At 51.3% G+C, this 27004-nt stretch overlaps 1 protein-coding gene across 5 annotated transcripts in view; it reads left to right on the forward strand.

Moving 5' to 3' along the window:
• Positions 1 to 3051, forward strand: part of adgrl1a (adhesion G protein-coupled receptor L1a) — a 332245-nt gene extending 329194 nt beyond the window's left edge. For all 5 annotated transcript variants that reach the window (XM_051920528.1, XM_051920529.1, XM_028823930.2 and 2 more), the window contains one exon: positions 471 to 3051. In XM_051920528.1, coding sequence (XP_051776488.1) covers positions 471 to 1288 — 818 coding nt within the window. In that variant the 3' untranslated portion in view covers positions 1289 to 3051. The remainder of the gene's footprint in view (positions 1 to 470) is intronic.
• Positions 3052 to 27004: the final 23953 nt, after the last annotated feature.

A 27004-nucleotide genomic window follows, 5' to 3' on the forward strand; every position in this document is an offset into this window, starting at 1 on the left:
AGGAAGGACTTTGCTCTGCCCTTTCTCCTGCAGTTAGTAGACCAATCTACGGATGTGGACTTGTAGTAGTGCACCATGTCCACAGCCGCTCACTGAATGGTGGGTACAAAGCAGTACAAGGTAGCCAGAGCCATGGGGGTAAAGATTGTGTGAGGTCCTGCCAAATAGTGGTTAGGTGTTTCAAGGTGAGGTCCCCACCGGCCAATGCACAGAAGGTCAGGTGATCACAATGACAATTCACATGAGAAGACCACGTGACAGTGTCGGGTTTCTGAGAAGCTCCATCTTGTCCATGAGCCTCAGGCTTTTCACGGAAGCTCCTAACAATTGCGTTTTCCGTGTTGCCCGTGTCGGTGTGGACTGACCCTTAAGTCTTGGCTCCCACCGAAGAGCCCACACGTAGGCACAAAAGTTTCCTTCGGCCTAATGATGTGCCCCCTTTTCTTTTTTTTTGTCTCCCCTCATTGTAGAAAACACCTTGTCGAACAGTCGGGACTCCTGCGGCATGGAAACTCTACCTCTGAACGGCAACTTCAACAACAGCTACTCTCTGAGGAGCACCAGTGGGGCCGGCGGCGGGGGCTGCGATTTCCTCAGTGGCGGAGACAGCCCCGGGGGTCCGCCGCCTCTCCCTCGCCCGGGTCGCAACGTCAGCGACACGGCGGCCTTCGAGAAGATGATCATCTCCGAGCTGGTGCACAACAACCTTCGCGGCTCCGGCGGCGAGAGGGCGGGCAGCCTGGTGAAAGGGCACAGCGGCAGCAGCGGCATCGGGACCAGCGCCACAGGGGAGGCCGGTCCCGGCACCGGAAGCAGCGAGGACGACGCCATCGTGCCGGACGCCCCCCACGATCAGGAGAACATCGACATCGAGCTGATGTACAAAGCCCTGGAGGAACCCTTGCTGCTCCAGCGGGCGCAGTCCATACTGTACCAGAGCGACCCCGAGGAGTCGGAGAGCTACACCGCCGAGCTGACGGAAGGCATGGACGGCCAGCTGCAGTCGCCCAACAGAGACTCCCTGTACACCAGTATGACCAACTTGCGGGATTCACCGTACCCGGACAGCAGCCCCGAGGCGGTGGAGGTGGTCCCGCGCTCCACACAGGCCACCGAGGAGCTCTACTACAGCAGCGTGCGCCCCACCCTGGTGCCTCGGGGGCAGCTCCAAGCCTTCTACCAGTCGCAGACCCGCAGGCCCAGCGGCGAGGGCTACTTAGTCCAAGTGGGGATGGAGGGGGACATGGGGGACGGGGATGGGCAGATGCAGCTTGTGACCAGCCTCTGATGGGAGGGGCAGGAAAGGAGTGAGGACAGGAGTGGACATAAGCGACGAGCCTGCGCCCCACCCATGATACCCCCCCCCCCCCAGTCCCCTCCCCTCCCCCTCCTCCACATCCGGGGAGTCTCGTTGGACTTGTGAACGGCTCATTTCATCAGCGGAGGGTCGGTGGGACGAGCCTCCAGGAGGACGCTGGCGACGGGGGAAACACAAAAAAACAAAACCAAGTGAAGCTACCTCCGGCTTTCGTGTCCCGTTTCATTTGCCATCCGTGACCTCTGGAGCCCGCTTCGGCTCGCTCGACAAAGACACGCGCACACAAAACGAAGAAGAAGAAGAAGAAGCACATATACTTCCATTGTCTGCCTTTCTCCGTCTGGGGGCAAAAACACGAAAATGAAGCGGCGCCAACGGGCAGGGGAACCAATGGGGCTGCCACTCGGACTGAGACGGGAGTCGTCCCTTCTTATAGAGGAACAGAAACAAAAAAAAAATTATATATATATATATAGAAATGAAATCAATCAAAACTCACAGGAAGGAACCCACGGAATGCGCAGGTGCGCTCGGAGGCCAACGTGGCGCCGTTTTCCGGTGATGAAGACGGGGCAAAAGCTTGAAATGTTGCCAAAAAAACAAAACAAAAGAAAACAAAACCATTTTTTTTTCCTCAGACTACTGTGCCGTGTTGCCGTCTCCCACTCTTGTCTTCACACCGGAATCCCCTCGCGGCGGCCCATCAAGCTACGGCCCGGGAGACGCCGCCGCCGGCTTGGGGGACGAGGGGCTCCCGTTCCTCCCGTCTCGCATCCTGCAGGTCACGGCCGAATGACATGGAGGAGGAGGATGGAGACGCGTGTGTGTGTGTGTGAGTGTGTGTGTGTGTGTGTGTGCGGTGACTGGCACCCCTCCGACACGATAGATTGGCACCCCTCCCAGAGCTCTCGAGAGGATCGACTGGAGCCGTCCAGTCTGCGCCGGATTGTTGGAGTTGCCTTAAAAATCTTTTGCAGCGGCGCCCCCTTCAGGGACACAGCGGGAGCTGATCTGACGGAAGGGCCGGGGTGGGACGGAGGGGCTCCCCTCTGATGGCGGGTGTGCGTGGGTGTGAGACACTCTCCAAAAAATATTTCCAACAAGGCATCAAATGATCCGTGACGTACTGTAACCATACGGGACTTGAATATGACAATGACAACTAGCATTATTGTTCAAACTATGACTATTATTTAAATCCAATCTGTATATAAGAAACCAAGCAGACATTTCTGTATCGACCGCACAAGTGTAAAGTGTGTGAGGTGAAACGACGCCCCCCTCAGGCGGGCAGGGAGGGACGCTGATGTTGCTTACAAAAATTCAAAAACGACATTTCTGGCACAACGATGGGCTCTTTGGTTTTTGTTTCTTTTCTTTCTTTCTTTTTCTAATGTAATATAATCTGTTACATATTGTAAATGTACAGCCTCAGACATTCCCGGACAGGAAGGGAGAACTCGAGGGGTCTGCAGGCGACGTCCGGCTTCAGGGGGCCTCGCTGGGACCCCCACTGGACGCTTCCTTCACAGCCCGTAGATTCTTGTCATGAACATGTCATTCACCACCAAGCGAGAGCGGAGGCGCCGAGCCGTCTGCCCTCTCTGGTTTTCCGTTTTCTTTTCTTTTTTAATGGAAGATGCAGCGCACCCCTCTGTGCATCACTTCAGCCCCCCCCCCAACAATTTCAGTATCTTTTGCAATCCGTTTCTAAAATAAAAACGTCATCCAAAGTCGTGCCGCCTGCTTATTTCTGTCACTGCCTTCGAGTGTGGGGTGGGGGGGTGTTAGGGGGGGGGCTCTCGTCATTTCATTTAGTGGCTTTCTTAACACTTCAGAAAGCGACCAGGGGGGCGCCACAAGACCACCCGTCAGCCTCAGGGGGACCCTCCCTGGCAAATGCTTCAAAGCACGACAGAGCAGGACATCGATAGGAAGGTTGGTGACGGGCAAAATAAAGGGAAAAACACACAAAGATGGCAGGAGAAGAAGTGGCATACATACGGAATATCGAAACACGCTGCTCTTCTGTATAGCGCCTTGAAAAGTACACAGGATGACAATTCTGCATAGCGCCTTCAAACAGTGACGTAGGAGACGGGGTAGCCCTGCCAACGCCACCAGAGTGCCCTGCTGCCACCTCCACATTCATCTTCATACCTCAAGGCCTCTTCAATTATTCAAAAGTTTAAATTCCCCCCTGGCCTGCCCACCCCTCTCACAAGCCTCCCTGTTCAATGTGCCAGCTTTGCCCGGTCCGCCTCTCATGTCTGTGCCAGGTCAGCAGTTTGGTGTTTGATGGCCTCTGGCCTTGTCCCGCTGTCACACGGACTTTGTCCCCAGTTTTTCTCCTCGCTGATCCGTCTGTGTGGCGCAGCGTCGATCTTCACATCAGCCCTGACCCAACTGCCAGTCCCACAACGTGACGCTGCCACAGTGCTGCTTGAGGTCAGATTTACGTCACACTTTGGTCTCCTGCCACACCTTTGCAGGACCCTCCAAGAGACGTTTTCCTGATTCTTTCCAGCCGGGGCTTCTTCCTTTCCCTTCTTCCATGAAGACCCCTTGGAGTTTGTTGGGCTGTGAATGTCCTCCCCAGTCACTGTCACTGACTTGGGTGACCATTGGGCAGGTGGCAGTCTTGAGGGTGGCCTGACCTGGCACGGTGGCTGCCCTGAACCTCAAGGGCTGTCAGCTCAGTGACTTTTGGGTGGTCTTGCCCCCTTCTCCAGGTCTGTGCTTCTCCATCATTGCTCCGAATGGTCCTTTGCCTTCATTTTGGTTTGGACCTCCAAGACAGATGGAGGGATTGAATGTCATCAGTGAAATGAGAGCAGAGGGAGACCACCAACAAACTGGGGGTCAGTCAGGGGAGCAGGAGAAATCCAAGGTATACGAAGGGGAGGAAAACCTTTGAAATCCCCCATTTTGAGTTTATGCTTTAATCAAACTATTGGGGTGACGGACCCTCCTGTGTAGACCACTTACTGTACCTGAACATCCTGTGGTGGTGCGTGATGACTGGCCGTGTCACCCCAATGCACACTGGGGGTTCACTTTGCCACACTAGTTGGGTTCCTGTGACTTTGGCCGGCTTGCCATTCTTCTCAGACCCTCAGAAGCTCCTCGTTCGAATGGTGGGATGCCAGCCATGCTGTTGGCGACTCATCATTTGTGCCATCTCCAGGCTCAAGCACACGTCACTGCTGTCACGGGTTTGTGAACTTAGAATCTGAGACAATAAAAGGAGAGAATAGTGTTGGGGGCTGAATACTTGCTCAAGGCGCTATATATAGAGAGAGAGAAATTCACAAGAAGAAAACCACCAGCAGAGACAATCAGGACAACATAAAGTCGAGGGGACAAATAAACCCAAAGACTTCACCGTCCAGGAAAGCCACAAATAAAAATTGAAAGGAAAAAACAGAAGACGTAAGAACAAAACCAAAAGCTCATAAACATCCCAAACGTCCATAAAGTCAGAAAGCGAATTCTCCTGCACTGCCCACTCCGAGTCACCTGGCCACAGAAAAGGGGGCGCATCACAGATCAGAGGGCCGAGGACGGCAAGCTGCCCACCCGACTTCTCTACTGTCACACGTTCCCGGTGACAAACCTCCATGCAAACCCGCAATGTCACAAGTCTGCTGCCACCTAGTGGACGGGGAGAACATTGTCACCCTGTCAGGCCATCCTGCGCTGTCCATCCATGACGGGGGAGAGAAACAACAACACAAAATGGTGACTGGGGTGCTGACCCTGAAAATGTCACACAAGCCAGCGCAGGACCTTCACTGGTCAGCCTCAGAAACTCAAGGGGCAGGCTTCAGAACTGGGGTGGGGGCTGACTTTAAAATTTCAAAAGCATCCAGAAATGTCCCAAGAAAATCCAAAAAATGTCCTCCAAGAAAGAGAGAAAACCATCAAACCTCCGGCATAAAGGACAAAGCAAAAACAACGCTCCTCAGAGGTGAAGAACGTATTCAGAAAATCGAAACGTGAACGAAGAAGGCAAATATGAGACAAAAGGGTTTGTCCAAAACGGCGATCCAAAGGAAACAAATCCAATCCAGCAGCAAGAAAAAACGCAAAAAACCGAAGAGAAACGCTGATCTTCCCTCCACAAACTCCAATGACGCTCTGCCAGGGCTGATGCCATCTCCAGTGGGTGTGGGACCTCCAAACCTACACACGCCTGCCCAGAACAGGCTCACCTAAAGTCAGCCAGCATCCAAACACAACCTGCAGGCTTCAGACGGAGCAGGCCTCAAAAAACAGGGAGCTGGTAAAACAACACGAAATGGCCACAACTCCATCAAAAAGAGGGAGGATAACCGTCAACCCCTGGCTTGTGAACAATAAGGGCAGCAGAGGATCTTTATAAGCTGAAGGTTTAATTAGCAAAGACACAAAACACAGAGCACAAAGAGACTAAGGCACTCGCCTCGACAACAAACACGTCCTGAAACACAAACCTGAAAATCCAAATCCTTAACCACAGGTAGAAAAATCCCAGAAAGCAGGAAATCCAAACAGAAAGAGCAAAACTCCTGAACACCCGATGAGGAACGAAACCATCTGCAGCTCCTCAGCAGACTTAAATAGCCAGAGGGAGGAGTCAGGGGAGGTGATGTCACGATGGCCCCACCTCCTACAGCTCCACCCACAAAGTAGAAGGAACAGAGGCACAGGTTGGGAGTATACGCTGACAGCACATTGCCACACCCACCACATGACACACCCCCTGGACTGGTAACAGAACAGAAAATACGGAAAAATATGACACACCATACCTCCAAAATAAAAATAAAATCCATAAAGACGCATTAATTCACAACCACCTCAGTATAAAGGCGGGCCCACAGAAGTGGCGTCTTGGTGGACCCGCCTTTTAGAATAGAGAAATAATAAATAAACATTAAAACAGTAACAAAAATTACACAAAACGCATGAAAACTAAGGAATCCAAAACAAACATAAGCCGGGGATTGAACCCTCAACGCCTTCTGAGCCGTGTGCTGAAATCAACCAGCGCCATTAACACGAGCGTGATAATGGGGTGCAAATCGGGCAGAGGAGGCCCACAAGTACGACTTGTCGTTAAACACGAGGCGCAGATCGAGCAGAATATCAAGCGTACGCAATCGGGAAAGTGCGGCGTCAGAAAAATCAGGCAGGAAGGAGCAGATCGGGTAGTGACACCCACGTGCTCGGACATCGAGATCAGACACACGCAGGCGAGCGACGTCATCCCGTGACGAGCATAAGAAGCATGAGGAGGCAGCGCTGAAGGTTGCCACGGCAACAACCGTGTCAGAGGATGCTCATAAAGAACAACAAGATGGCGTCCAGACCGACAGAATTTCAAACATTTTCCAAATCTGTGTGAAGCCTTCACTACGCAGTCCAACCAGCACGACACCCTGGAGAAACTGAACTGTGTGTCGCTGTCAACTGTCACTAGAAAAAGAAAAGGGGGGTGGCAACAATAAAGAAAAAAAAAAAAGACACAAAATGGCGACCTGAAAGTAACAATCGAATAACCAGGTGGAGAAAATCAAAGTGAACGCACCAGAGGTGGGCAGCAAGGCCTTCAGAATCCTAACGCGGCCGACTCTCCGATCACAACAGTCGTGGAGCTCCAACAGGTGGCGCCGCCCGCAGCTGCTGGGGTCGTCCCTCACTCGGGCTCTTTAATCCAAGATGACGGCCATGGAAGGGGGGCTGCAGAGGGTTAAGCCGACTCGTCTGGCGTCACTCGTCTCCACGAGCTCGTCTTCATGCTGTGCTCATGATTCGCATGGAGCCTCGTCTGAAAGGAGATGAATACGTTAACATTTGAAATGATTGAGCAAACATGTGAAATCGATGGCTGCCTTCGGAGAGTCGGACTGCAACTCCCGCTGAATGGCAACAATTAACACAAACAGCAGACAAGGGCAAAGCAAGGGGGGGGGTGCAGGATGTGTGCCTTCCACGGCTTTATGACCCCATTAGACGAGTCACAACACCCCCCGGGCCTGCTGGCACTTCGGCTTCTGTGTCAGTGATCACCCAATCCAGATGTGCAGGGCAAGAAGGCCAAAGAGTCCGAGAAAAATCCCACCGCTGACACCCTGTGTGGGCCTGGGGGGGCCACTTCAGCCACCTGCAGTGGAGCAGGGAAGAAACGTAAAGTGAAGAGCAGCGAGATTGGAGCTGAAGGGGGCTCGGGTTCGAGTAGACAACTGTGTGTCCATCATCCAGCTTGTCTGGTGACTGTAAATGGGAGAGGAGGTCTGCCACGGTAGGCTGCGGACCCCCACAAGCAGTCTCATAAAATGAAATAAGGACGGCAGTAGGGTGTTCAGTGGTGGCACCGCATCACGGGGGGAGTTCGCGTGTTCGTCTCCTGTCCATTTCTCCAAGAAGATGTAAGGCCTGACCTGAACACAAAAAGGTGTCCGAGCCCGCGGATGGGCAGCAAACAAGAACAATTCAAGAGACGTAACCGTCAACCAAAGGTGGGACAGAAAGGTGGACGTCTGTGTTACCATTCTGCCCTCTGGTGGAGCGATGATGGAATACGCACTGTTGTCGGGATCATGTGACTGGCCACGGCCCCAGCTGTTGTAACTCAGGGTCTCCAACATGGCGAGAAGGGATGTGAGGCCTCCAAAATAAGCCATAAGCAAAGCCAGGACCTTCACGGGCCAGTCCTAGAAGAGGCTCGCCCCAAAACAGCCAGGCTCCCAACTGCTACCCTAAATGGGGGACTGGTTTAAAAGATTCAAAAAGAGAAAGGAAGCCCTGCACGACAAGGGAGAGGATGACCATAAACCTCCAGATTGTGAAGAAAGGGGCAACAAGGGCTCTTTATAAAACGAAAGGTTTATCAACAAAATGTAAAAATATAACAAAATACTCAAAAGAGCAAAAGGCGCTTACCGTAAAAAATGGCATCCAAAGCAAACAAGTCCTAAAACACGATAAGAAATCGAGACGACGGAGCACAGAAATCACAATGACCAGAAAATCCAACTTAGTGATGGAGAAGGAGGGGCCAGGAGGAGGAGCCAATAGCAGTGACGCCACAAAGGCCCCGCCCCACAGAACAGTCTCGGCAATCGGCAAAGCACAGAGGCCTCCAAAATCACCATAAAGGCAGGCCAGGACTTCCTCTGCTCTGCCCAAAGACGCTTACCCCAGATACAGCCGGACCCCAACTACTACTCCCTGGCTTTGGCCTAGCAGGTGGTAAAGAAGGCTGCATTATCAAGCGCGCCCCCTCCTGTTCTGGGGTGGCATCGCTGTCTTCTACTCACGCATGCTTGACACAGGAAATGGACCAGAAGAAGGAGGGCTCAGGAGCAGTGACATCAGAGTGGCCCCGCCTCCTGGGGCTCCACCCACACAGCATAATTAATTAATAATTCTACGGATCATAACAAACGCACACAGTTTTGTAATATGGACAATTCATTTTGGACTTTGTTTTGACTTCCTTATTTTTCACGTCTTGTTTTTTGCTGCTCACTGGCACCACCATGTTGTTGCTCCCTTGCCATTTCTGGGTTAAGGGGCTACCAAGGGGTCTGGTGGTTGCAATCTGCTGCCCGCTCCTCATTCTCCCCACTTCTGCCCCTGCTTTTGTTTTTGTTCACCCCATCAGGGTTAGGGTTATGGATACTGGTCGCTGGCATCAATGGTGACATTTATCAGCTGTGCCCTACTGCCACCTGCTGAACAATGGGAGGAGACTCCGCAAACCCCGCCCCCTGTAGACTCCCTAGTGCCCCCTTGGGACAGCAGACTCTCCTGAATGGCGGCACCACCAAGGTACAAAAGCCAAGAAAGGTGACATGAAACGCAGCCTGACGTGTCCCCGCCGCCTTCACACGGTGACAATGGCGTCTGCCGCTCCTCAGCTCCTCTCCGTGTAATTAATGGATGTATCAGTCGCTGCTGGCTCCTTTGTTGTGTCTGGTAAAAAGGAATGAAAGATGGCACTTGAAGGAAATTCAAGGCTGAGCTTTTCTAAAGCAGGCTGCACACCTTTGGAGGCGACTGAAGGGGCTCCCGCACGAAGAACAATGCGACAAAGCGGGCAGCAAACATCCGATCAACGAGACAAAAGCGAGGCCCTGGCATCACTTGGCAGGCACACAAAGACTGCCAAGGGAGCGCTTGTTTCCCCCTGGCATGAAGGCGCAGATGAGCGCCGCCGCCGCCTCCTCCTTTTGTTTCGCTCTTTTTGATTCTCTTCTCGGCGATGGCTGTCAGGTGTCGAGAGTCGCTGCGTGCTCAGGGACAGACGGCCATGTCACCTGCTCCATTGATGACGGGGCCAAAGGCGCTATATAAGGTGGAGACGAATTGACGGTCACGTGGCACCACTGTGGAGAAGGCGATACAAAGTAAAGATGGGGGCATCCGAAATATGAAAGGCGCCATATAACACAAGAGATGTTAACAGTCCGATTGAATGGAGTGAATGGCATCTAAAGAGCCGGAGAACGCAGAGAGTGTGAAAGGCGCTATGAAAATAAAATCGAGAGAGTAACGCCGTGGATTACTGAAGGGTTTAAATAAAGCCTGGCTGAGTGGGTCAATTCACCAGGCCAAGCCCCCCAGCAACAATCATGTCAAAAGCCCCCTTTTCATTTTGGCCTGGACATGATGTCATATAAACGTGTAAAGGGTGTTGGGGCAGCAGTTAGCGCCAGGGTCTCACAGCCTGGCTCTATGGGTGACGTGGCTGCCACCCAGCATTCTGGAATGACGTCACGTTCTGTGCGGCTTTCATCCATCCCTCCGTTTACCAAACCCGCTTATCCTGCCTGAGCTGCGGAGTCTCATTTCTGTGCCCTTCGACATTTTCCACCCACATCCCCAAACACGGCACATGTATGGATGATCACCGTCTCCAAACTGGCTACAGTGTGGCACGTGCCTAAGAAGTGCCCTGCCCTGCCTGGGGCCTGGCGCTGCCCAAATCAAGCGGGTCTGAGCTGCAGGGTGTGCCGTGTGCGCCTCACACTTGATGGTTCACATTTAATACCGAAGTCCTTCTCTATTTAGCTCACGGGCACAGGGACCAACTTTGATTATTTTTTCCTTTTTTTATTGGCCTCGCTGTCGCGTTCCTCAGCCTGTCACCTCCCACGCCACGTCCCCAGCTCTTCTCGGTCTCCCGTCTTCTGTCGTGCGTCAAGCGCCGCGCTGGCAGTCGGCCTCCTCGTTCACATGGCGGCCCTGCTTTGCCGTTTGTTTTCTGTGCCGTTCCTTCGATGCCATCTGCTTTTGTGAGCAGACAGTGGGCACATCTGCAGTTACCGGAGAGCAGTGCTGCCAAGTCCACTTAGAATGAACACGATGGCACAGGTTTGTTGTCTTTGGAGCTTCCTTTATTGATTTATTTATTTCTTATTTGGGTTTTCTTGGGATAATTAAACAAACACGCATGGGATTTGTGCCTGTGCCCAAACTTCCCTGGCACAGACTGATGTACTGCTAACTGCCCGTGGCTTGGGCACATTGAGTGTGTGTGTGCAGGTATGAACATAAGCTGGCACTGCAGTGGTCACACAGAGTGCATTGGCCCCCTCTCTGTGGAGTCCAATTAGCACCCGGGTCAGCCAAAATGACAAAATGCTGTGCCCAGTCCAGCATCTCAAAATCTCTTTGCCTGCCCAGTGCCAGTGGGCACATCTATCAGGCGCCTGATGCAGACACAAATCCTAGTGTGACTCTTGAATGTTTGACGCCATGAATCCTGAAAAAAATAAATTGGGAATCATCAAGCAAATCAGATTAAATGGGCGGGGTCAAATGTGGGAGGGGTTACTTTTCACACCCTTACCATATAAGGGGGTATACCATTGCATGTGCATAATCTACCACTTTTTACTTTATTGGTTATTAAATTATTTTGCTCATTTACTTATCGTAATTCTGTATTTCATTGGCCAAGGAAGTAAGAACTAACATCTCACCCTGTCATCATGTGACCCTGCCCAGTCCTGCCTCATACTTCTAGAACCTTCCCAACATTGAGAACATGAGGAGAAGGGTGGAGTCAGTGACAGAGAAGAGGGGAGATGAAGGCTGCTCAAGATAGGAGTCTTTTTGGCTTAGTGGGTGGGGCTATAGTCTGGTAATGGGTGGAGCCCGAGACACCTGGGTAAGTGGGACTAGAGTCTAATGAGGGGTGGAGTCTGTGAGAGAGCTGGGGGATAGAGGTGGAGTCTAAAGTAGAGACAGATGGAGTGAGTGGGCAGGGCTAGAGTCCAGTAAGGGGTGGAGTCTGAGAGAGTGGGAGGATAGAGGTGGAGTCTAAAGTAGAGAAAGATGGAGGGAGTGGGCAGGGCTAGAGTCCAGTAAGGGGTGGAGTCTGAGAGAGAGCTGGGATTACTAGGCTCGATTTTTAGGGTCGGGTCTACCTGACGGTTTGAAGTCTTGCTGGAGTTTCACATCACAGGTCACGTGATTGAGGTGTTTATCATTTCTGAGCTCTGATGTAAATCGACTTTGTGGGTCTGCTTAACTTCTTCGGGTCACAATCTGAGGTGGGCAGTGGCTTTCTGGGTTTTGTGTGATTTGATGACCGTTACGACCCGACTGGCATCGTTGGTTTGTGCCCTTTTGATTTTCATCTCCTGACCCTGAAGCTCCGTTTCCCAGCCCTTTGGGATGAGCGCCACCTGAGCTCCCCACAAACAGGTTTGTTTTTTTGTGGTTTTTGGCAGAAAAGGTAAAAGAGCTAATTAACATCTGGAAAATAGAAATGGCGGATTAAAAATGTGAGCTGTGAACGTCCCCAAAGGCGGCGCTGGAGTGGTCCCAGGTCCAAGCACAACGCTACCTTAAGCCGGTAGGACGCCTGACAGCCGTAATTACCGCTCAGCCAGCAGACCACCAAGGAGCGGATTTGCCAGCTTGCAGCCCGGTGGGGAGGATTTCCAGGGTTTGTTGTCGTTGTTGTTTTTTATATAATCTTGACAGAAATAAAAAAGAAAAATGTTCATTATGTGCACACGAGAAACCTGCCAGGTAGGAATCCATCTTAGTGCTCAGCCTGACGACTCAAAGCGTTGGTTTGGCTCGTGCTTTGTGGGTTGTATTTACCAGTCAGTGCCAACTTCGAGGCTTCAACGGAGCAGACCACCGACCACCGTTTGACACAAAGCGGACACCTCCTTCACGTCCAGACCTTGAGGGGCCGATTAAAAAGCCCCTCCATTAGTGACTGTTAATTAGAAAACCTGCTGTGCATGAACATCGAGTACAACAAACCGGGCACCCACACTGGGGGTCACTGCCCACATTAACGGGGGCGCCGTCTCCTCACCTTAAAATGTACCCGCTCTGCTCTTTCTTCTTCAGACCCTCTGTGTTATGGGAGCAGCCCAGCCTGTCACCGATGTGGACCCCCAAGTACTCAAAGGAGTGGACCACCTCTAGAGTCTGATAAGGGGTGGAGTCTGAGAGGGAGCTGGGGGATAGAGGCGGAGTCTAAAGTAGAGATAGGTGGAGTGAGTGGGCAGGGCTAGAGTTTAATAAGGGGTGGAGTCTGAGAGAGAGCTGGGGTATAGAGGCGGAGTCTAAAGTAGAGATAGATGGAGTGAGTGGGCAGGGCTAGAGTCTAATAAGGGGTGGAGTCTGAGAGGGAGCTGGGGGATAGAGGCGGAGTCTAAAGTAGAGATAGGTGGAGTGAGTGGGCAGGGCTAGAGTCTAATAAGGGGTGGAGTCTGAGAAGGAGCTGGTGGATAGAGGCGGAGTCTAAAGTAGAGATAGATGGAGTGAGTGGGCAGGGATAGAGTTTAATAAGGGGTGGAGTCTGAGAGAGAGCTGGGGTATAGAGGCGGAGTCTAAAGTAGAGATAGATGGAGTGAGTGGGCAGGGCTAGAGTCTAATAAGGGGTGGAGTCTGAGAGAGAGCTGGGGGATAGAGGCGGAGTCTAAAGTTAGAGATCGGTGGAGTGAGTGGGCAGGGCTAGAGTCTAATAAGGGGTGGAGTCTGAGAGGGAGCTGGGGAATAGAGGCGGAGTCTAAAGTAGAGATAGGTGGAGTGAGTGGGCAGGGCTAGAGTTTAATAAGGGGTGGAGTCTGAGAGGGAGCTGGGGTATAGAGGCGGAGTCTAAAGTAGAGATAGGTGGAGTGAGTGGGCAGGGCTAGAGTTTAATAAGGGGTGGAGTCTGAGAGAGAGCTGGGGTATAGAGGCGGAGTCTAAAGTAGAGATAGATGGAGTGAGTGGGCAGGGCTAGAGTCTAATAAGGGGTGGAGTCTGAGAGGGAGCTGGGGGATAGAGGCGGAGTCTAAAGTAGAGATAGGTGGAGTGAGTGGGCAGGGCTAGAGTCTAATAAGGGGTGGAGTCTGAGAAGGAGCTGGTGGATAGAGGCGGAGTCTAAAGTAGAGATAGATGGAGTGAGTGGGCAGGGATAGAGTTTAATAAGGGGTGGAGTCTGAGAGAGAGCTGGGGTATAGAGGCGGAGTCTAAAGTAGAGATAGATGGAGTGAGTGGGCAGGGCTAGAGTCTAATAAGGGGTGGAGTCTGAGAGAGAGCTGGGGGATAGAGGCGGAGTCTAAAGTAGAGATAGATGGAGTGAGTGGGCAGGGCTAGAGTTTAATAAGGGGTGGAGTCTGAGAGAGAGCTGGGGTATAGAGGCGGAGTCTAAAGTAGAGATAGATGGAGTGAGTGGGCAGGGCTAGAGTCTAATAAGGGGTGGAGTCTGAGAAGGAGCTGGTGGATAGAGGTGGAGTCTAAAGTAGAGATAGATGGAGTGAGTGGGCAGGGCTAGAGTCTAATAAGGGGTGGAGTCTGAGAGGGAGCTGGTGGATAGAGGCGGAGTCTAAAGTTAGAGATCGGTGGAGTGAGTGCGCAGGGCTAGAGTCTAATAAGGGGTGGAGTCTGAGAGAGAGCTGGGGGATAGAGGTGGAGTCTAACGTAGAGATAGATGGAGTGAGTGGGCAGGGCTAGAGTTTAATAAGGGGTGGAGTCTGAGAGGGAGCTGGTGGATAGAGGCGGAGTCTAAAGTAGAGATAGATGGAGTGAGTGGGCAGGGCTAGAGTCTAATAAGGGGTGGAGTCTGAGAAGGAGCTGGTGGATAGAGGCGGAGTCTAAAGTAGAGATAGATGGAGTGAGTGGGCAGGGCTAGAGTCTAATAAGGGGTGGAGTCTGAGAAGGAGCTGGTGGATAGAGGCGGAGTCTAAAGTAGAGATAGGTGGAGTGAGTGGGCAGGGCTAGAGTCTAATAAGGGGTGGAGTCTGAGAGGGAGCTGGGGAATAGAGGCGGAGTCTAAAGTAGAGATAGGTGGAGTGAGTGGGCAGGGCTATAGTCTAATAAGGGGTGGAGTCTGAGAGAGAGCTGGGGGATAGAGGCGGAGTCTAAAGTAGAGATAGGTGGAGTGAGTGGGCAGGGCTAGAGTCTAATAAGGGGTGGAGTCACTACTCCCTGAATAGTGACTGGACACAGAGGCTCTTTGGTGTGGTGGATGTCCAGCAGCAGTTCTTTGGTTTTGCAGACAGTTCTCAAAGTTCTCCTCTCCTTTGTCTCGTCCCCCTTTGTCATTAAACCCCATAAGCGCACAATCATCTGAGAACTGATGTGGCCTGCTGTTACATTTTTAGTCAGACGAACAGAAAGTGAAGGGCAGAGGAGACAGAACACCTTGTGGTGCCACAGTGTTGTCACAAAGTCCTCGAGTCTCCCATCATCCAGCAGACCACAAGCTCATCCAGCTGCACGTCTCTGAGTTTACCCCTTAACAGGGGGGCCGGATGGTACTGAAGCCACTGGAGAAATCAAAACACTCTCTGATTGAGCAGGAGACCAACAAGCTGGCCAGGGAGACGTTACCAGACATCACAATGGCCAGAAGGCTCGAGGAGGACGCGTTAAACGTCTTCGGCCTGAAATCTACAAAGAGAATCACAGGTGGGCACTAGAGAGGTATCTGGGGTGTCACATGGTAGCAACTGGACACAGAGACCACCTAAAATGGTGACGCTGATTAAGGACAACAAACAAGACATGAAAATATGTAGGACCTTCAAGATGACCGAACATCTCAGAATGGAAATCCTCGTACAAAAACAATCCTAATAATCTGAAAATAACAAAGCCGAAGATTCTAACTGAGCTCTAGATGAAGAAAACTAAAGTAATAAGGAGAAGAAAAAAATCGGATGTTGTGATTTGCAGCCCACAACTTTAAAAAGGCCTTCAAAAAGAGGCCTGAGGCCTAAACTTAAGGAAGGAGGAAACGTAAAAATCCGCAGGCCAAAGAAAGAAAACTAAAAAAAACACAAATGAGGGTTTGTGGGAGGCGCGAGCTGCCGAGACCCCCTTTGACTGGACTCGGAGGTCCGCTAAACGCGGCTGGCACAGTCAAAGGGCCAAACGGGACACCTCAGGATTAGAGTCTGGAGCTAAGGGGCAGCAGCCATTCTGAACACTGCAGGGGACAAAGCCGGACCACTCAGAACCTGCCCGACTCCCCCAAAGGGAGAAGAAATCCACTGGAAACTGGGAGATCTGAACATCTCAGGCACACATCCACCACTGCTGACTCGGAAAATGGGCTGAGGGTGTAATTTAACAGTTTGAAGGTTTCATGCTAGGAAGGAGAAATTTGATTGAATACCTTATCTCCGATTCCAGGGATTATCAGCTGTAAGTGAAGCGGAAGTCGCTCGTCTGTCTGGGAAGAGAGGAGGAAAAAAAAAAGACGAAGACGAGGCCTCGAGCGGAATTTCACCGATTTTGTTTTCTATCCAAACGAGATTTCACAGATCTTTAGGCTTGGAGCGGAAAAAGAAACATCTTTATGTGAAGGGCGCAACATGGAGGGGCTACAAAGGGGCTGTCATTTATACTGGAACAGGGACAATGCCCTAGCGCCCCCTACTTGACTCAGGCCCGGTCAGACTGAAGACTTTCGTCCTTTTCACTGTTTTATATAGCGCCTTTCATCACAGACGATATTATCAATCAATTTAGCATTGTCATTTCGGGTTTTTACTAATTGTATATAGCGCCTTTCATCATGGGCAATGTTCTGAATTAATTCACCATTTTCTTTTTCTTTCCTTTTATATTTCTAATATTTATGTAGCACCTTTTATCAGCTACAATATGATAAAACAACTCACTGTTAGAATGTTCTTTCTTTCTTTTTGGAATTTTATATAGTGCCTTTCATCATGGGCAGTGTTACAAACAGTCACCATTATCATTTTCTTTTTCTTTGTTTCTTTGTCCATCCATCCATCCATTTTCTAACCCGCTGAATCCGAACACAGGGTCACGGGGGTCTGCTGGAGCCAATCCCAGCCAACACAGGGCACAAGGCAGGAACCAATCCCGGGCAGGGTGCCAACCCACCGCAGGACACATACACACACACACACACACCAAGCACACACCAAGCACAATTTAGAATCGCCAGTCCACCTAACCTGCATGTCTTTGGACTTTGGGAGGAAACCCACGCAGACACGGGGAGAACATGCAAACTCCACGCAGGGAGGACCCGGGAAGCGAACCTCAGGTCTCCTAACTGCGAGGCAGCAGCGCTACCCACTGCGCCACCGTGCCGCCCTCCATATTATAAATCAGTTTAGCATTATCATTTTCTATTGCTATTAATTGTATATAGCACCTTTCATCATGGGCAATGTTATTCATTAATTCACCATTTTCATTTTCTTTGCATATTTGTTATAGCGCCCATCATCAGACTCACTCGGGGACATTAACGGCACGTCCTATGGTGGGGGTCCCTTATCTCATGACATTTCTCCGGTCCAGGACTTGTCCTCAGCCCGTGTCCGCTGTCACAGTGACATTCACGTGTCAATTACAGGCAGCTCTGAGTCACCTGTCTGAGCAAATCCACGTGAAGACACCGAGCAAAGACAAAGACCCCCTGAGAGGGGCTCCAGCATAGCTCAGGCAGAGATGATGATGCCCAGTGTGTCATTGTGTCCCCCTTATCGATAACATCAACATGGCTGCGTGTCCCCATGGACAGCAGGTGCTGCTCTGCGGCGGGCGGCTCGCCTGCTATGGTGGCCTGTCGACTACGCAGAAGGTAAAGCTGAAGCTCCGAGTCGTGTCCTTCGTCTTGTTCGGTTGTCCCCTTTGTGACCAGGACCACTCGTGGCTCCTCAGCCATGGAGGTGTTCTTTTTTTTTTTTTTTTGCGGCTTGACAGCTGTAGCCCCCCGCCGCCCCCCCGGCCTGCCCCGGTGTTTGACTTTAATGCGGTTGTTTATTTGGTCGGCACCATCACAGGGGATTGCCTCGCTGATCGAGTGCTGCACGCAGTCGACATGACAGGTGTAAATTTCAGCGAGCGCTGCCCAGTAATGGTCTTTCTCAGTCCCTTGGCCTGTGTTACTTCATCTCGCGTCTCCCTGAATGAAATGTCATCTTTTTAAAGAGGCTGGCGAGTAGCGAGTGAGTGGGGGGGGGATTGGGGGGGGGGGGGGTCAGTTGTTGCTCCAGGGCCGACTTGTCAGCCGTGATCTGAAGTGACCAGCTGCTCAGATTAGCCTGCAGCTCCCTCTAGTGACGGGATGAGGACATGCAGGAGGGCTTGGCGAGCAGGATGGGCGACCTTCAGAGAGCAAGAAAGTGAAAACGAGCCAACGAGTGGGCCGACGAGCGGCCATGTTAGGTAGAACTCAGATCAGCAGGAGGTGCAGTGGAGAGGCACCTGAAATCAGGGCTGCTCTTCATCTCATGGCAAAAATGCCACCCCAGGCCGAGTGTTTAAATAGCAAGAAAGAGGATCTCCGGTCAGTCCATCCATCTTTATTAGCTGACTCCTCCTATGAGAGATAAGCCCACCATAGCAGCACCAGGTGCGATGCTGGAGCCCGACTGGGATAGGAGGCAAGTCTGTCACAAAGTGCCATTTAAATGGGGATGACCTGAAGTCCTCATTCACAGAGAAGACCCATGTGGACTCGAAGAGGGTGACAAGGCCAGAGGCCGTGTGGCCTGCTGTCACCATGGGGGCTGAGAGTCACTCCATCTTGAGGCAGGGAGTGTCAGAGGGAAGAGCAGGCCGAAGAGAGTGATGGCAGCCATGGTCAGACCACCAGTACTCGCTTTATGAAGGGTCTGTGAAAGGGCAGGCAGGACGGGTGGGATTGCATATCCACCTAAAAAGACGAAAGGCGGACCAGGCAGTCAAGCAGGGAACGGGGAATCGGATCAATGGAGGGAGGCCATCGAGTCCACAAGGATCATTGGGTTCTCTAACAGCTACAGGAAGGTGTCCTGTTAAGGGGGCTTCAAAAAGCCATAAAGGTCTCCACATCAAGCACATGACTCGGTGGACTGCTCCACATTTCCATGGAGGAGAAGAGCTTCCTGGTGTCTGATTCTGACTGCACTTCCTTTAGTGTCCACTAGGTGTCCTCGAAGTGCAGTTTACCTTCCAACTCATTCGGCTCAATCAGGCAGCAGAAGAAGAAGAAGAAGAAGAAGAAGAGCATCTGAGCTTTGATTGGACAAGAGGCAGGAACGGCACCACATGCCACCATATATACTGTGCCACTGTGCTGCCCTACATATAGATATAGATATATATATATATATAATGGGGGGGTCGCATGCACCCCCCAGCCCAGAAGTCAACTGCACAAGACCAAGATGGCCAATAATCATTTGTTCTAACTAAAGACCCCCTAATGCCTCACTTAACGTCTCCTCCTCCTCACGGCTCAGCTGTTAAGGTGCCACGGTGCTCTTTGTTTTTTATTATTTTTCCACCCAAATTGATGATTTTTTTTTATGTTATTCACCCCATGTTGTTTGTAGCGATGGTAGAGAAAAAAATGTCTTCAGGACAATGGAGTCCACCAAATTTCTGGTACAATGGGCTTCAATGGGGTCAGTGGGGGTTCATACTGAACAACAACCCACGACATAAAAATGTCCCCGAAAAGAAAAAAAATCTCCTGTTACTCATGTTGTAGGGTCCATATGTTTGGCTGGAAATGTGTCTGGAAAATCAGAGCAGTGCACAGATGGGACTCGGGTTCAAACAGGACCCGCCCACCCCCATTCATTGGCCAGGAGTCCTGTCTTCAAATCAAGGTGGCTCCAGTGGACATGCACATGCAAGGACATGTGAGCACACACTCGGGTACCCATGCATGAACACATAATAACACATCTGCACACACAAAGACATGCACAAGTAGAAATAATGTACACACACACACATGCATGGGCACACACTCACGCGCGCACAGATACAAGCACACGCACTGACATACAGACAAATGATAGACACACATGCACGAGCGCACACCCATCCAGGCACATGCACACGCAGACGTGCACAGGCACCACAGGACTACCTGGGTTAACGCACACGCGCGCGCGCACGCACTCACATGCACGTGCATGAGCGCTGGCTCCAAGGACCGTAGATCAATCCACGCGCGCGCACCCGCTGCTCTCCTCCTCGCTCACGCCCACGCCTTCCTGCTGCCGAGGCCGTCAACTAGCGGAGCCGTGCGGGGAGGCGAAGGCGGACGCCGGGATTTCGTCGAGCTTTTCTTCTCGGCTCTGACAGCTCCCGAGACCCGCGTCTCCATCCTCGGTCTCCGCTGGCCTGGCCCTGCGAGCCCCGCGTTAAAGCCACTCCGATCAGCCCGCGAGCTATCATTCACGCCGCCTTCTTCTCCCACGGGTCTCCCGGCGCTCGCTACCCTGCATAGCCTTACCGATTTTCTGTCAGCCAGCTGGCCGGCGATCGCCAGAAGACGGCGGGCCTTTCAGCCAAACAAACAGAATGAATTTTTATTAAAAAAAGAAGAAGAAGAAGAAGGAGTCTGAGGCGACCTGTAAACACATCGATCAGAAGGCAGCGCTGTTTTCCTTTTTTTATTATTTTCTTGACCCCGAAGTCTCCACCAATGACATAGGACGGTGGTCTCTGCCCGGCCGCGCGCTCTCGCCTTCGCCTCTCCTTCTGCGTGCGCGCGCCCGTCCTCTCCGATTTCTTCTTCTTGTTCCCGCGTTGCCTGGCCGGCGACTCCCGCCAAATCTGTGCCAGCGGTGGGCTGATGGCGCGCGCCCAGCGACGAACGGCTTTGTGTGCGAGATAACGGCGCTTGGCTCCGACTGGTAAGCGGCTTTGAGCGAGCGCTTTACTCAGTGGAGCAAAATCCGGCACCCGATTCTTATCGATGGCGTGTCAACATGAGAGAGCCGCCATACTTTTAACGTTTAAATCGAGAGCGGCGAGGGGCTCAGCGGTTAGTGCTGCAGACCCTCACCTCCCAGGACCAGAGATCCATTCCCTGTGGAGTTTTCATCTTCTCCAAGGTGGTACTCGGCTTCACCGCAGGACAAGCGTCTTAAATTATAGAGCGGAGAGTGGGCTCTGCGGTGGTCTGGCAGCCCTTTTAGTGTGGGCTTCTGGTTGGCTACTGTTGAGATGAATGGATGAGGGCCACCAAGTGTGGGTCAGATCTACAATAGGAAAGATGAAGACAAATACATTCAGCATGTACAGCTGGCGATGAAGGGGAGGATACCAAGAAACATCACACAGGCACACACCGGACAAGAATTCAACTTAAAGGGAAAGACATTTGACAGTGGTAAGAGAGAGTGCCCCCTACTGGCATTCCAACACAGAGTAAACAATTCACAAAAAGTTATTTGTAAAAGAACAGATTGAGAGTAGACAATCCCCCATTTTATTACAAGTCCCCCGAAAACACATTGCCAGAAAAGTAAAAAGAAAGAAAGGCGGCGCACGTGAGGACTCCTCAGGTGTGCCAGGGAGAGGGCCAAGTTCACATCTGATGAGGTGACATAACCACATTAACTCTCCTATTAGCACACAATTAATCACCAGAATTAGCATAGCTGATTATAAAGGCGCTGCTGCTATTTTGGGCGCCCCCCCCCCCCCCCCCAGGTAACGCAGCCGTCTGATTAGACTAATCAAAGCAAGCCAGGCTCATCTCCAGCCTTCACCCCGCTAAGCAGCACCAGCCGCCGCTGCCTCACCTCACTCTCTCCGCCGTCTCATTGTCATTCTGCCCGCGCGGACCGACAAGCCCAGGGAGTCCCTCGCGTTTTGGCAGTCATCCTCGCCGATGCTCTCCTCAGAGCTCATTGGCATGCCGTTCAGACCACACATGTGGAGAAGGAGAAGAAAACCTGTCATGGAGGAAGCCTGAGGAGTCAGCACTGCTGGTCCGATGGCGCAGGTCTCAGGCCACCACCATCCTGCCCCCAGTTCTGCAGCCTCACATCTCCTCCAATGTATGGAGGTCTGAGTCCCAGGGGGTCATTGTAGGAGCCTCCTAATGGGCTTGCACCTCATAACATGGTGTCAGTTGTTGTCAGATACCTTCAGTTCTCGTGTCTTACATCATTTCATGGTGGTCTTGTTTCCTAAATTACCTCAAGGCCCACATCCCAGATGAGGAAGAAAAGCTCGGCTCGCCTGTGCTCTACAGTGTCCTGCAGTTAGACCACCAGGATGACATTGAGGGTCTCTGCAGGGTCCAGACTGGTTTGCTCCACGTTCTCTAGAGTTCTGTCTTAAACGCTCCTCAGTATCACAGTTAGTGGTCCGTCTCCAGGACTTGTGTCCTCAAGGTCCCCTCACCAGTGGTGCCTTTCCGTTAACTAAGTGACAAAATCAACTACATGGACGTCGCCATCAGAGGGGATGCTGTTGAGAGGCTGAGGAGCTTTATGTTTCTTTATGAGCTGAAGTGGGCACAAGTCATCTCTGCTCTTGTCAAGAAGGCTCGCCAGTCCCTCTACCTCCTCAGATGTCCGATGGCAGCTCCCATGTCTCCACAGGTGCACGCTGGAGTCCATCCTCACCCTCACATCCCGGCTTGGCACCGACTCGGTTTAAGAGGATGGGTGGCACTGGAGAGGGTGGCACAGAATGTGACTGGCACCAAGGTGCCATCTGCTCAGGATGTGTACGTCACTCGCCGCCTTAGTCTTGGCGTTGGTAATACTTATTTTTCTGTATGTTTGTTATTATTTTTGAAGGTTTTGATTATCAGACATCATGTGGGTGCGCTGATAGCTTCTGCAATTATGGAAATATTTAGCTCTCACGAGGCCATTTTGTTTTTTCTGTGGGCGCCGTCATTTCATAGAACTGTTACTGCAATGTGTTGGTGATTGTTGGGGGTGTGGCTCCAGAGGTCACACATTGTGATGTCATCACAATCACAGTGTCATCAGTGTGACACTCTAAATAGCCGGTGCTGTGTGTTTTATATATCTCAGATTGGGACGCTAAACAATACGAGTTATTGTGCATTCGCGGGGTGCGTTTGGTACGACTTCCAGCTGTTCTGCTTTTATTTGGCTGACATTTTATCAACGCTGACCCTAATAGCCTTATCATGATATGAGGATTGTTGGAGGTCATCTCCTTCCTCGGCCGCCCTAGAATGCCGCTGCCACCACTTAGATATTTCATGGCTCTTTCCATGCAGCTCCAAAGATATTTCCTGAGCCGTGTCCACAGCCTACACATTCACACCTCCTGCTCTGATTGACACCACTCACTTGGGGTCCGAGGCCACACCATCAGCCCTCAAAATCCACAACTGTGTGAGCTGATCCAGGCCAGGATCCTTCTCCAGACTCACTGGCGGCCACATACTCATGCCAATCAGGGCATAGCACATGAGTCAGAATTCCTTCTATGATCAATTGATTGGCATTGTCCTAAAATATGTCTAAGGGGGATTCAAACCCAGAATCCATTGCTCTGGCTACACCAGTGAGGCCACTTGATTTGAGCAGAGGACTCTTTAAATGCTTCATCATTCTTGCTCTCTCTCTCTCTCTCTGATAGGCTCCACCCCTTCCCACCCCTCCAGTCTCTCTCTCTCTTATAGGCTCTGCCCTTCTGACCCCATTTCTCTCTCTCTAGCACAGGTCTGTGTAAACCCACCAGAATTTTCTTGCCCACCACTCCTCATCTAAACTCGTTTGCTCCAAGACCACTTAGGTCACCTCCCAGACCCTAAGACCTCATTTATCTCCAGCCATTTTGCTGTATGCTGCCCTGTTGTTTTAAACTGCTTGCTCTGGGATCTCCATGTCCACATCCTTGATGCACCTTTCTGGTACCACCAGATTAAATCCGGTGATTTGCTGCTTGTCCTGGGGATCCTTGGCCTGATATGACCACTGAAGTGACATGGTCTCAACCTCAGGACCCCTCCAAGTCTACACCAAGATGCCCAGGTCCATAACTCGAGTGCCCTTTCCTGAGATGGCCTCATCTTAAGATGCCCAGGACCAGGACCTTGATTCTCACCTCTGTAAAAGAGCTCAAGCTGAATGAGTGGACTAAGAAGACCCGCAGTCTGATGCTGGTTACTTGTGTGCACTGATCGGGGTCTGAATGTGTCGGGTGAGGACCCAAGTTGATGTCCTTGGGTGTGATGGGACTGCAGTGCTAAGTTAGTGGTCCATCTCCACTGGTATGGTTTTAAAGGCCCCCGAAGGCCATTTTGAAAACGGGGTCTCAAAGTCCCCTGATCATCTCAGGCCACCATCACCATCTCCTTGCAGTCTCACTCTGGCTTCTCCCAGGCAGATTTTTGAATCTCCTTGATGCTGTGGTCAGCACTGCAGAGCCCACCATGTCAAGCGCTGCCCGCCGCTCTGCTAGTTTGCCAGTGGTCAATAAAGATGGACTCCTGGCACCGGTGGGCCTCAAACTGCACATTCTCTCTGACCGCATGCCAGGCCGGCCAAATCAGACTGGGCAGGAGGTCTGGGTGAAGGCGCTCTGAGACCCCCGTTTATTTATTTACCATTCATTTAACATCGGCAAGTGGCTGCTTTTTAGTTGCCTTGGAAACGGCCGGGTGCAGGTGGCCCTGCAGAACAAGGCTGCTTCACTCTTTATTGATTTTATCAACTAAGGAGAACAAGAGCAGATGCCAAGCTCTAATTTAATGAACTCCTTCCAAAATTCAGCCAATTCCTAAGGTGTTTATTTGGACGGCTGTCCCTGTCGTGTCTTCTCTTCTCTTCTTTCCTTTCTTTCTTTTTTTGTTTTTGTGGTGCTGAGGTGAGTGTGAAACACGAAGGAATCTGAGGCTGCGCTGCCCCCTGGTGCTCAGAAGGTAAGAAAAAGAGACAACTGGGAGCGGAGGAGCAGAGATGAAGACGTTTGGTCCTTCACCTCCAGTGTTTCCAAAAAGGCGACCCATGCGGGCAATGCCAGGGGTCTGGGCAGCCCAACGTGACACTGTGGTTTTAGAGTCTCTGTGGGCATCACGCACTAGTGCTAAAATTGAAGGGGAACAGGGCTGAGGACAGAGGGGTACAGCATCTGAATGGTGCATGGGACACATCCACCATCTACACAGCTGGAAGAACCTGAGGGGATGTGCCCAGAATATGACTGATCAGCTGACTGACACCCTGACAGCCCAGCAGCCAATGTGATCAAACTCAGGGGCATCTCCAGCACCCTCAACAACCACCAGCAGTGCCAGCTTCAGCCGAGAGAAGGGCAGTAGAAGGACATACTCTGTCAGTCTTTACTTCATACAGTGCCATGTGCTGTCGGTCAGGTGTCTGAGGGTCCTTACTCTGACCATCCATGAGTTTACACACTGGACACTTTGGACGCTTCATTCTAAATTCCAGTCTCTCTGGCCAGTGGAATAAAAGCTAAAGCTGAACACACACACTACCCACACCACAGCTGGCACCACACATTCCGCCTTGTGTATTTCTCGAAACAAAAGCATTCTGGGGTAACAAAAAAGGGAAATAAGACTGGCATCAAGCTGTGAGCTTAAACTTCATGCCAGGAGTCTCACTGTGTAAAGTGACCTCCTCAGTGCCAGTCATGTCAGATCACAAGCTAGCAAATGTCAGAGTGACTCCGCCCATCACAAACTGACAAATGTCAGTCATATCAGAGTGACTCCACCCATTACAAACTGATAAATGTCAGTCATGTCCGAGTGACACCGCTCATCACAAACTGACACATGCCAGTCATATCAGAGTGACTCCGCCCATCACAAACTGATAAATGCCAGTCATATCAGAGTGACTCCACCCATCACAAACTGACATGTCAGTCATGTCAGAGTGACTCCACCCATCACAAACTGATAAATGCCAGTCATATCAAAGTGACTCCACCCATCACAAACTGACATGTCAGTCATATCAGAGTGACTCCGCCCATCACAAACTGATAAATGTCAGTCATATCAGAGTGACTCTGCCCATCACAAACTGATAAATGTCAGTCATATCAGAGTGACTCCGCCCATCACAAACTGACATGTCAGTCATATCAGAGTGACTCTGCCCATCACAAACTGACATGTCAGTCATATCAGAGTGACTCCGCCCATCACAAACTGATAAATGTCAGTCATATCAGAGTGACTCCGCCCATCACAAACTGATAAATGTCAGTCATATCAGAGTGACTCCGCCCATCACAAACTGCCACGTGAGTCATATCAGAATGACTCCGCCCATCACAAACTGATAAATGTCAGTCATCTCTTTGACAAGTGTCAATCACATCACAGTGACCCTGCCCCCTCATAAGCTGACAAATGAGAGTCATCAAAGTGACCTCTCCTTTTACTAGTCAGCCTTGTCTGTCACGTCAGAATGAGCCTGGCCCATTATAAAGTGACAAGTGTCAGTGACATCACAAACTGACAAGCGTCAATCAAGTCCAAGGGCCCCTGCCTCGTGTCCACCACATTCTAACTGAGGTCTGAACGCTCAGATCTGGAGAGGTGGACACCAACACTGAAGTCCAATCAGGGACAAAACGCTCATCTCCAGTGACATTTCCAATGTGACAAGTAATGGCCATGAATTGCGCTTTTCTTCACTTGAAGTGTTTCCTGTACGCGTCCCAAATGTGCAGCTCTGAAGGGCTTACCTGCCGCGTCCTCCTTTGTCTCGTGTCTCTTTTTGCAGCACAATTAGCATCACAATTGGCGCGCAGCTCAGCGGTGGGCTGTCTGACGCGTGTTTATACCCAACAAACAGAGCGCTCTGTTAACCTCGCCGTTACTTTCTTGCAGTGCCAGTAACTACTGCAACCTTAACCCTAATTATAGGTGAGCCTCTGATGGCAGAGCGATGGCTGGCACGCATGCCAACAACATGTTTCTTGGACTGACGTCTCCTGGGCGCCAGACATCAGCGGCGACCTTCTGGATTTCACCTTTAGAGGGAGGTCGCTTCAGCTCTGCCATCTAGTGGTGAGCGCTTACTGGTTATGACGGCTCCTTCATTTGCTGAACTCACCAAGTCCAGCTGCTGCGGTGGCATTAGGTGCAGAGCAGGAGCCAACCTTTGCTGGGGTGCCAGTCCATCAATGGGCACCCTTGCGCCCACTTTGTCATGGAGTCACCAAATAACTTACCCTTATGTGGAGAACACATAAGCTCTACAAAGTCGATAAGCGGGTCAGGGTTTTGACTGTTGTGGTCCATTCTGCACCTCTGTCCACACATCAGGACCACTCCATCCCTGCGGTCTGACTGATGCCATGTCCTCAAAGTGGCCAAAGGAAGCAAGTGCAACAGCGACACGGCCATTTGTCCTTTATATGTTTGGCTTTGACTTTCAGCTGCTCTGTTGTCATCTAGAGACCACTGAGGGCCCAAGTCCACATATTTTTGAA

This window comes from Erpetoichthys calabaricus, chromosome 17 (genome assembly GCF_900747795.2).
Source record: "Erpetoichthys calabaricus chromosome 17, fErpCal1.3, whole genome shotgun sequence".
In the NCBI taxonomy this organism is placed as follows: domain Eukaryota; kingdom Metazoa; phylum Chordata; class Cladistia; order Polypteriformes; family Polypteridae; genus Erpetoichthys; species Erpetoichthys calabaricus.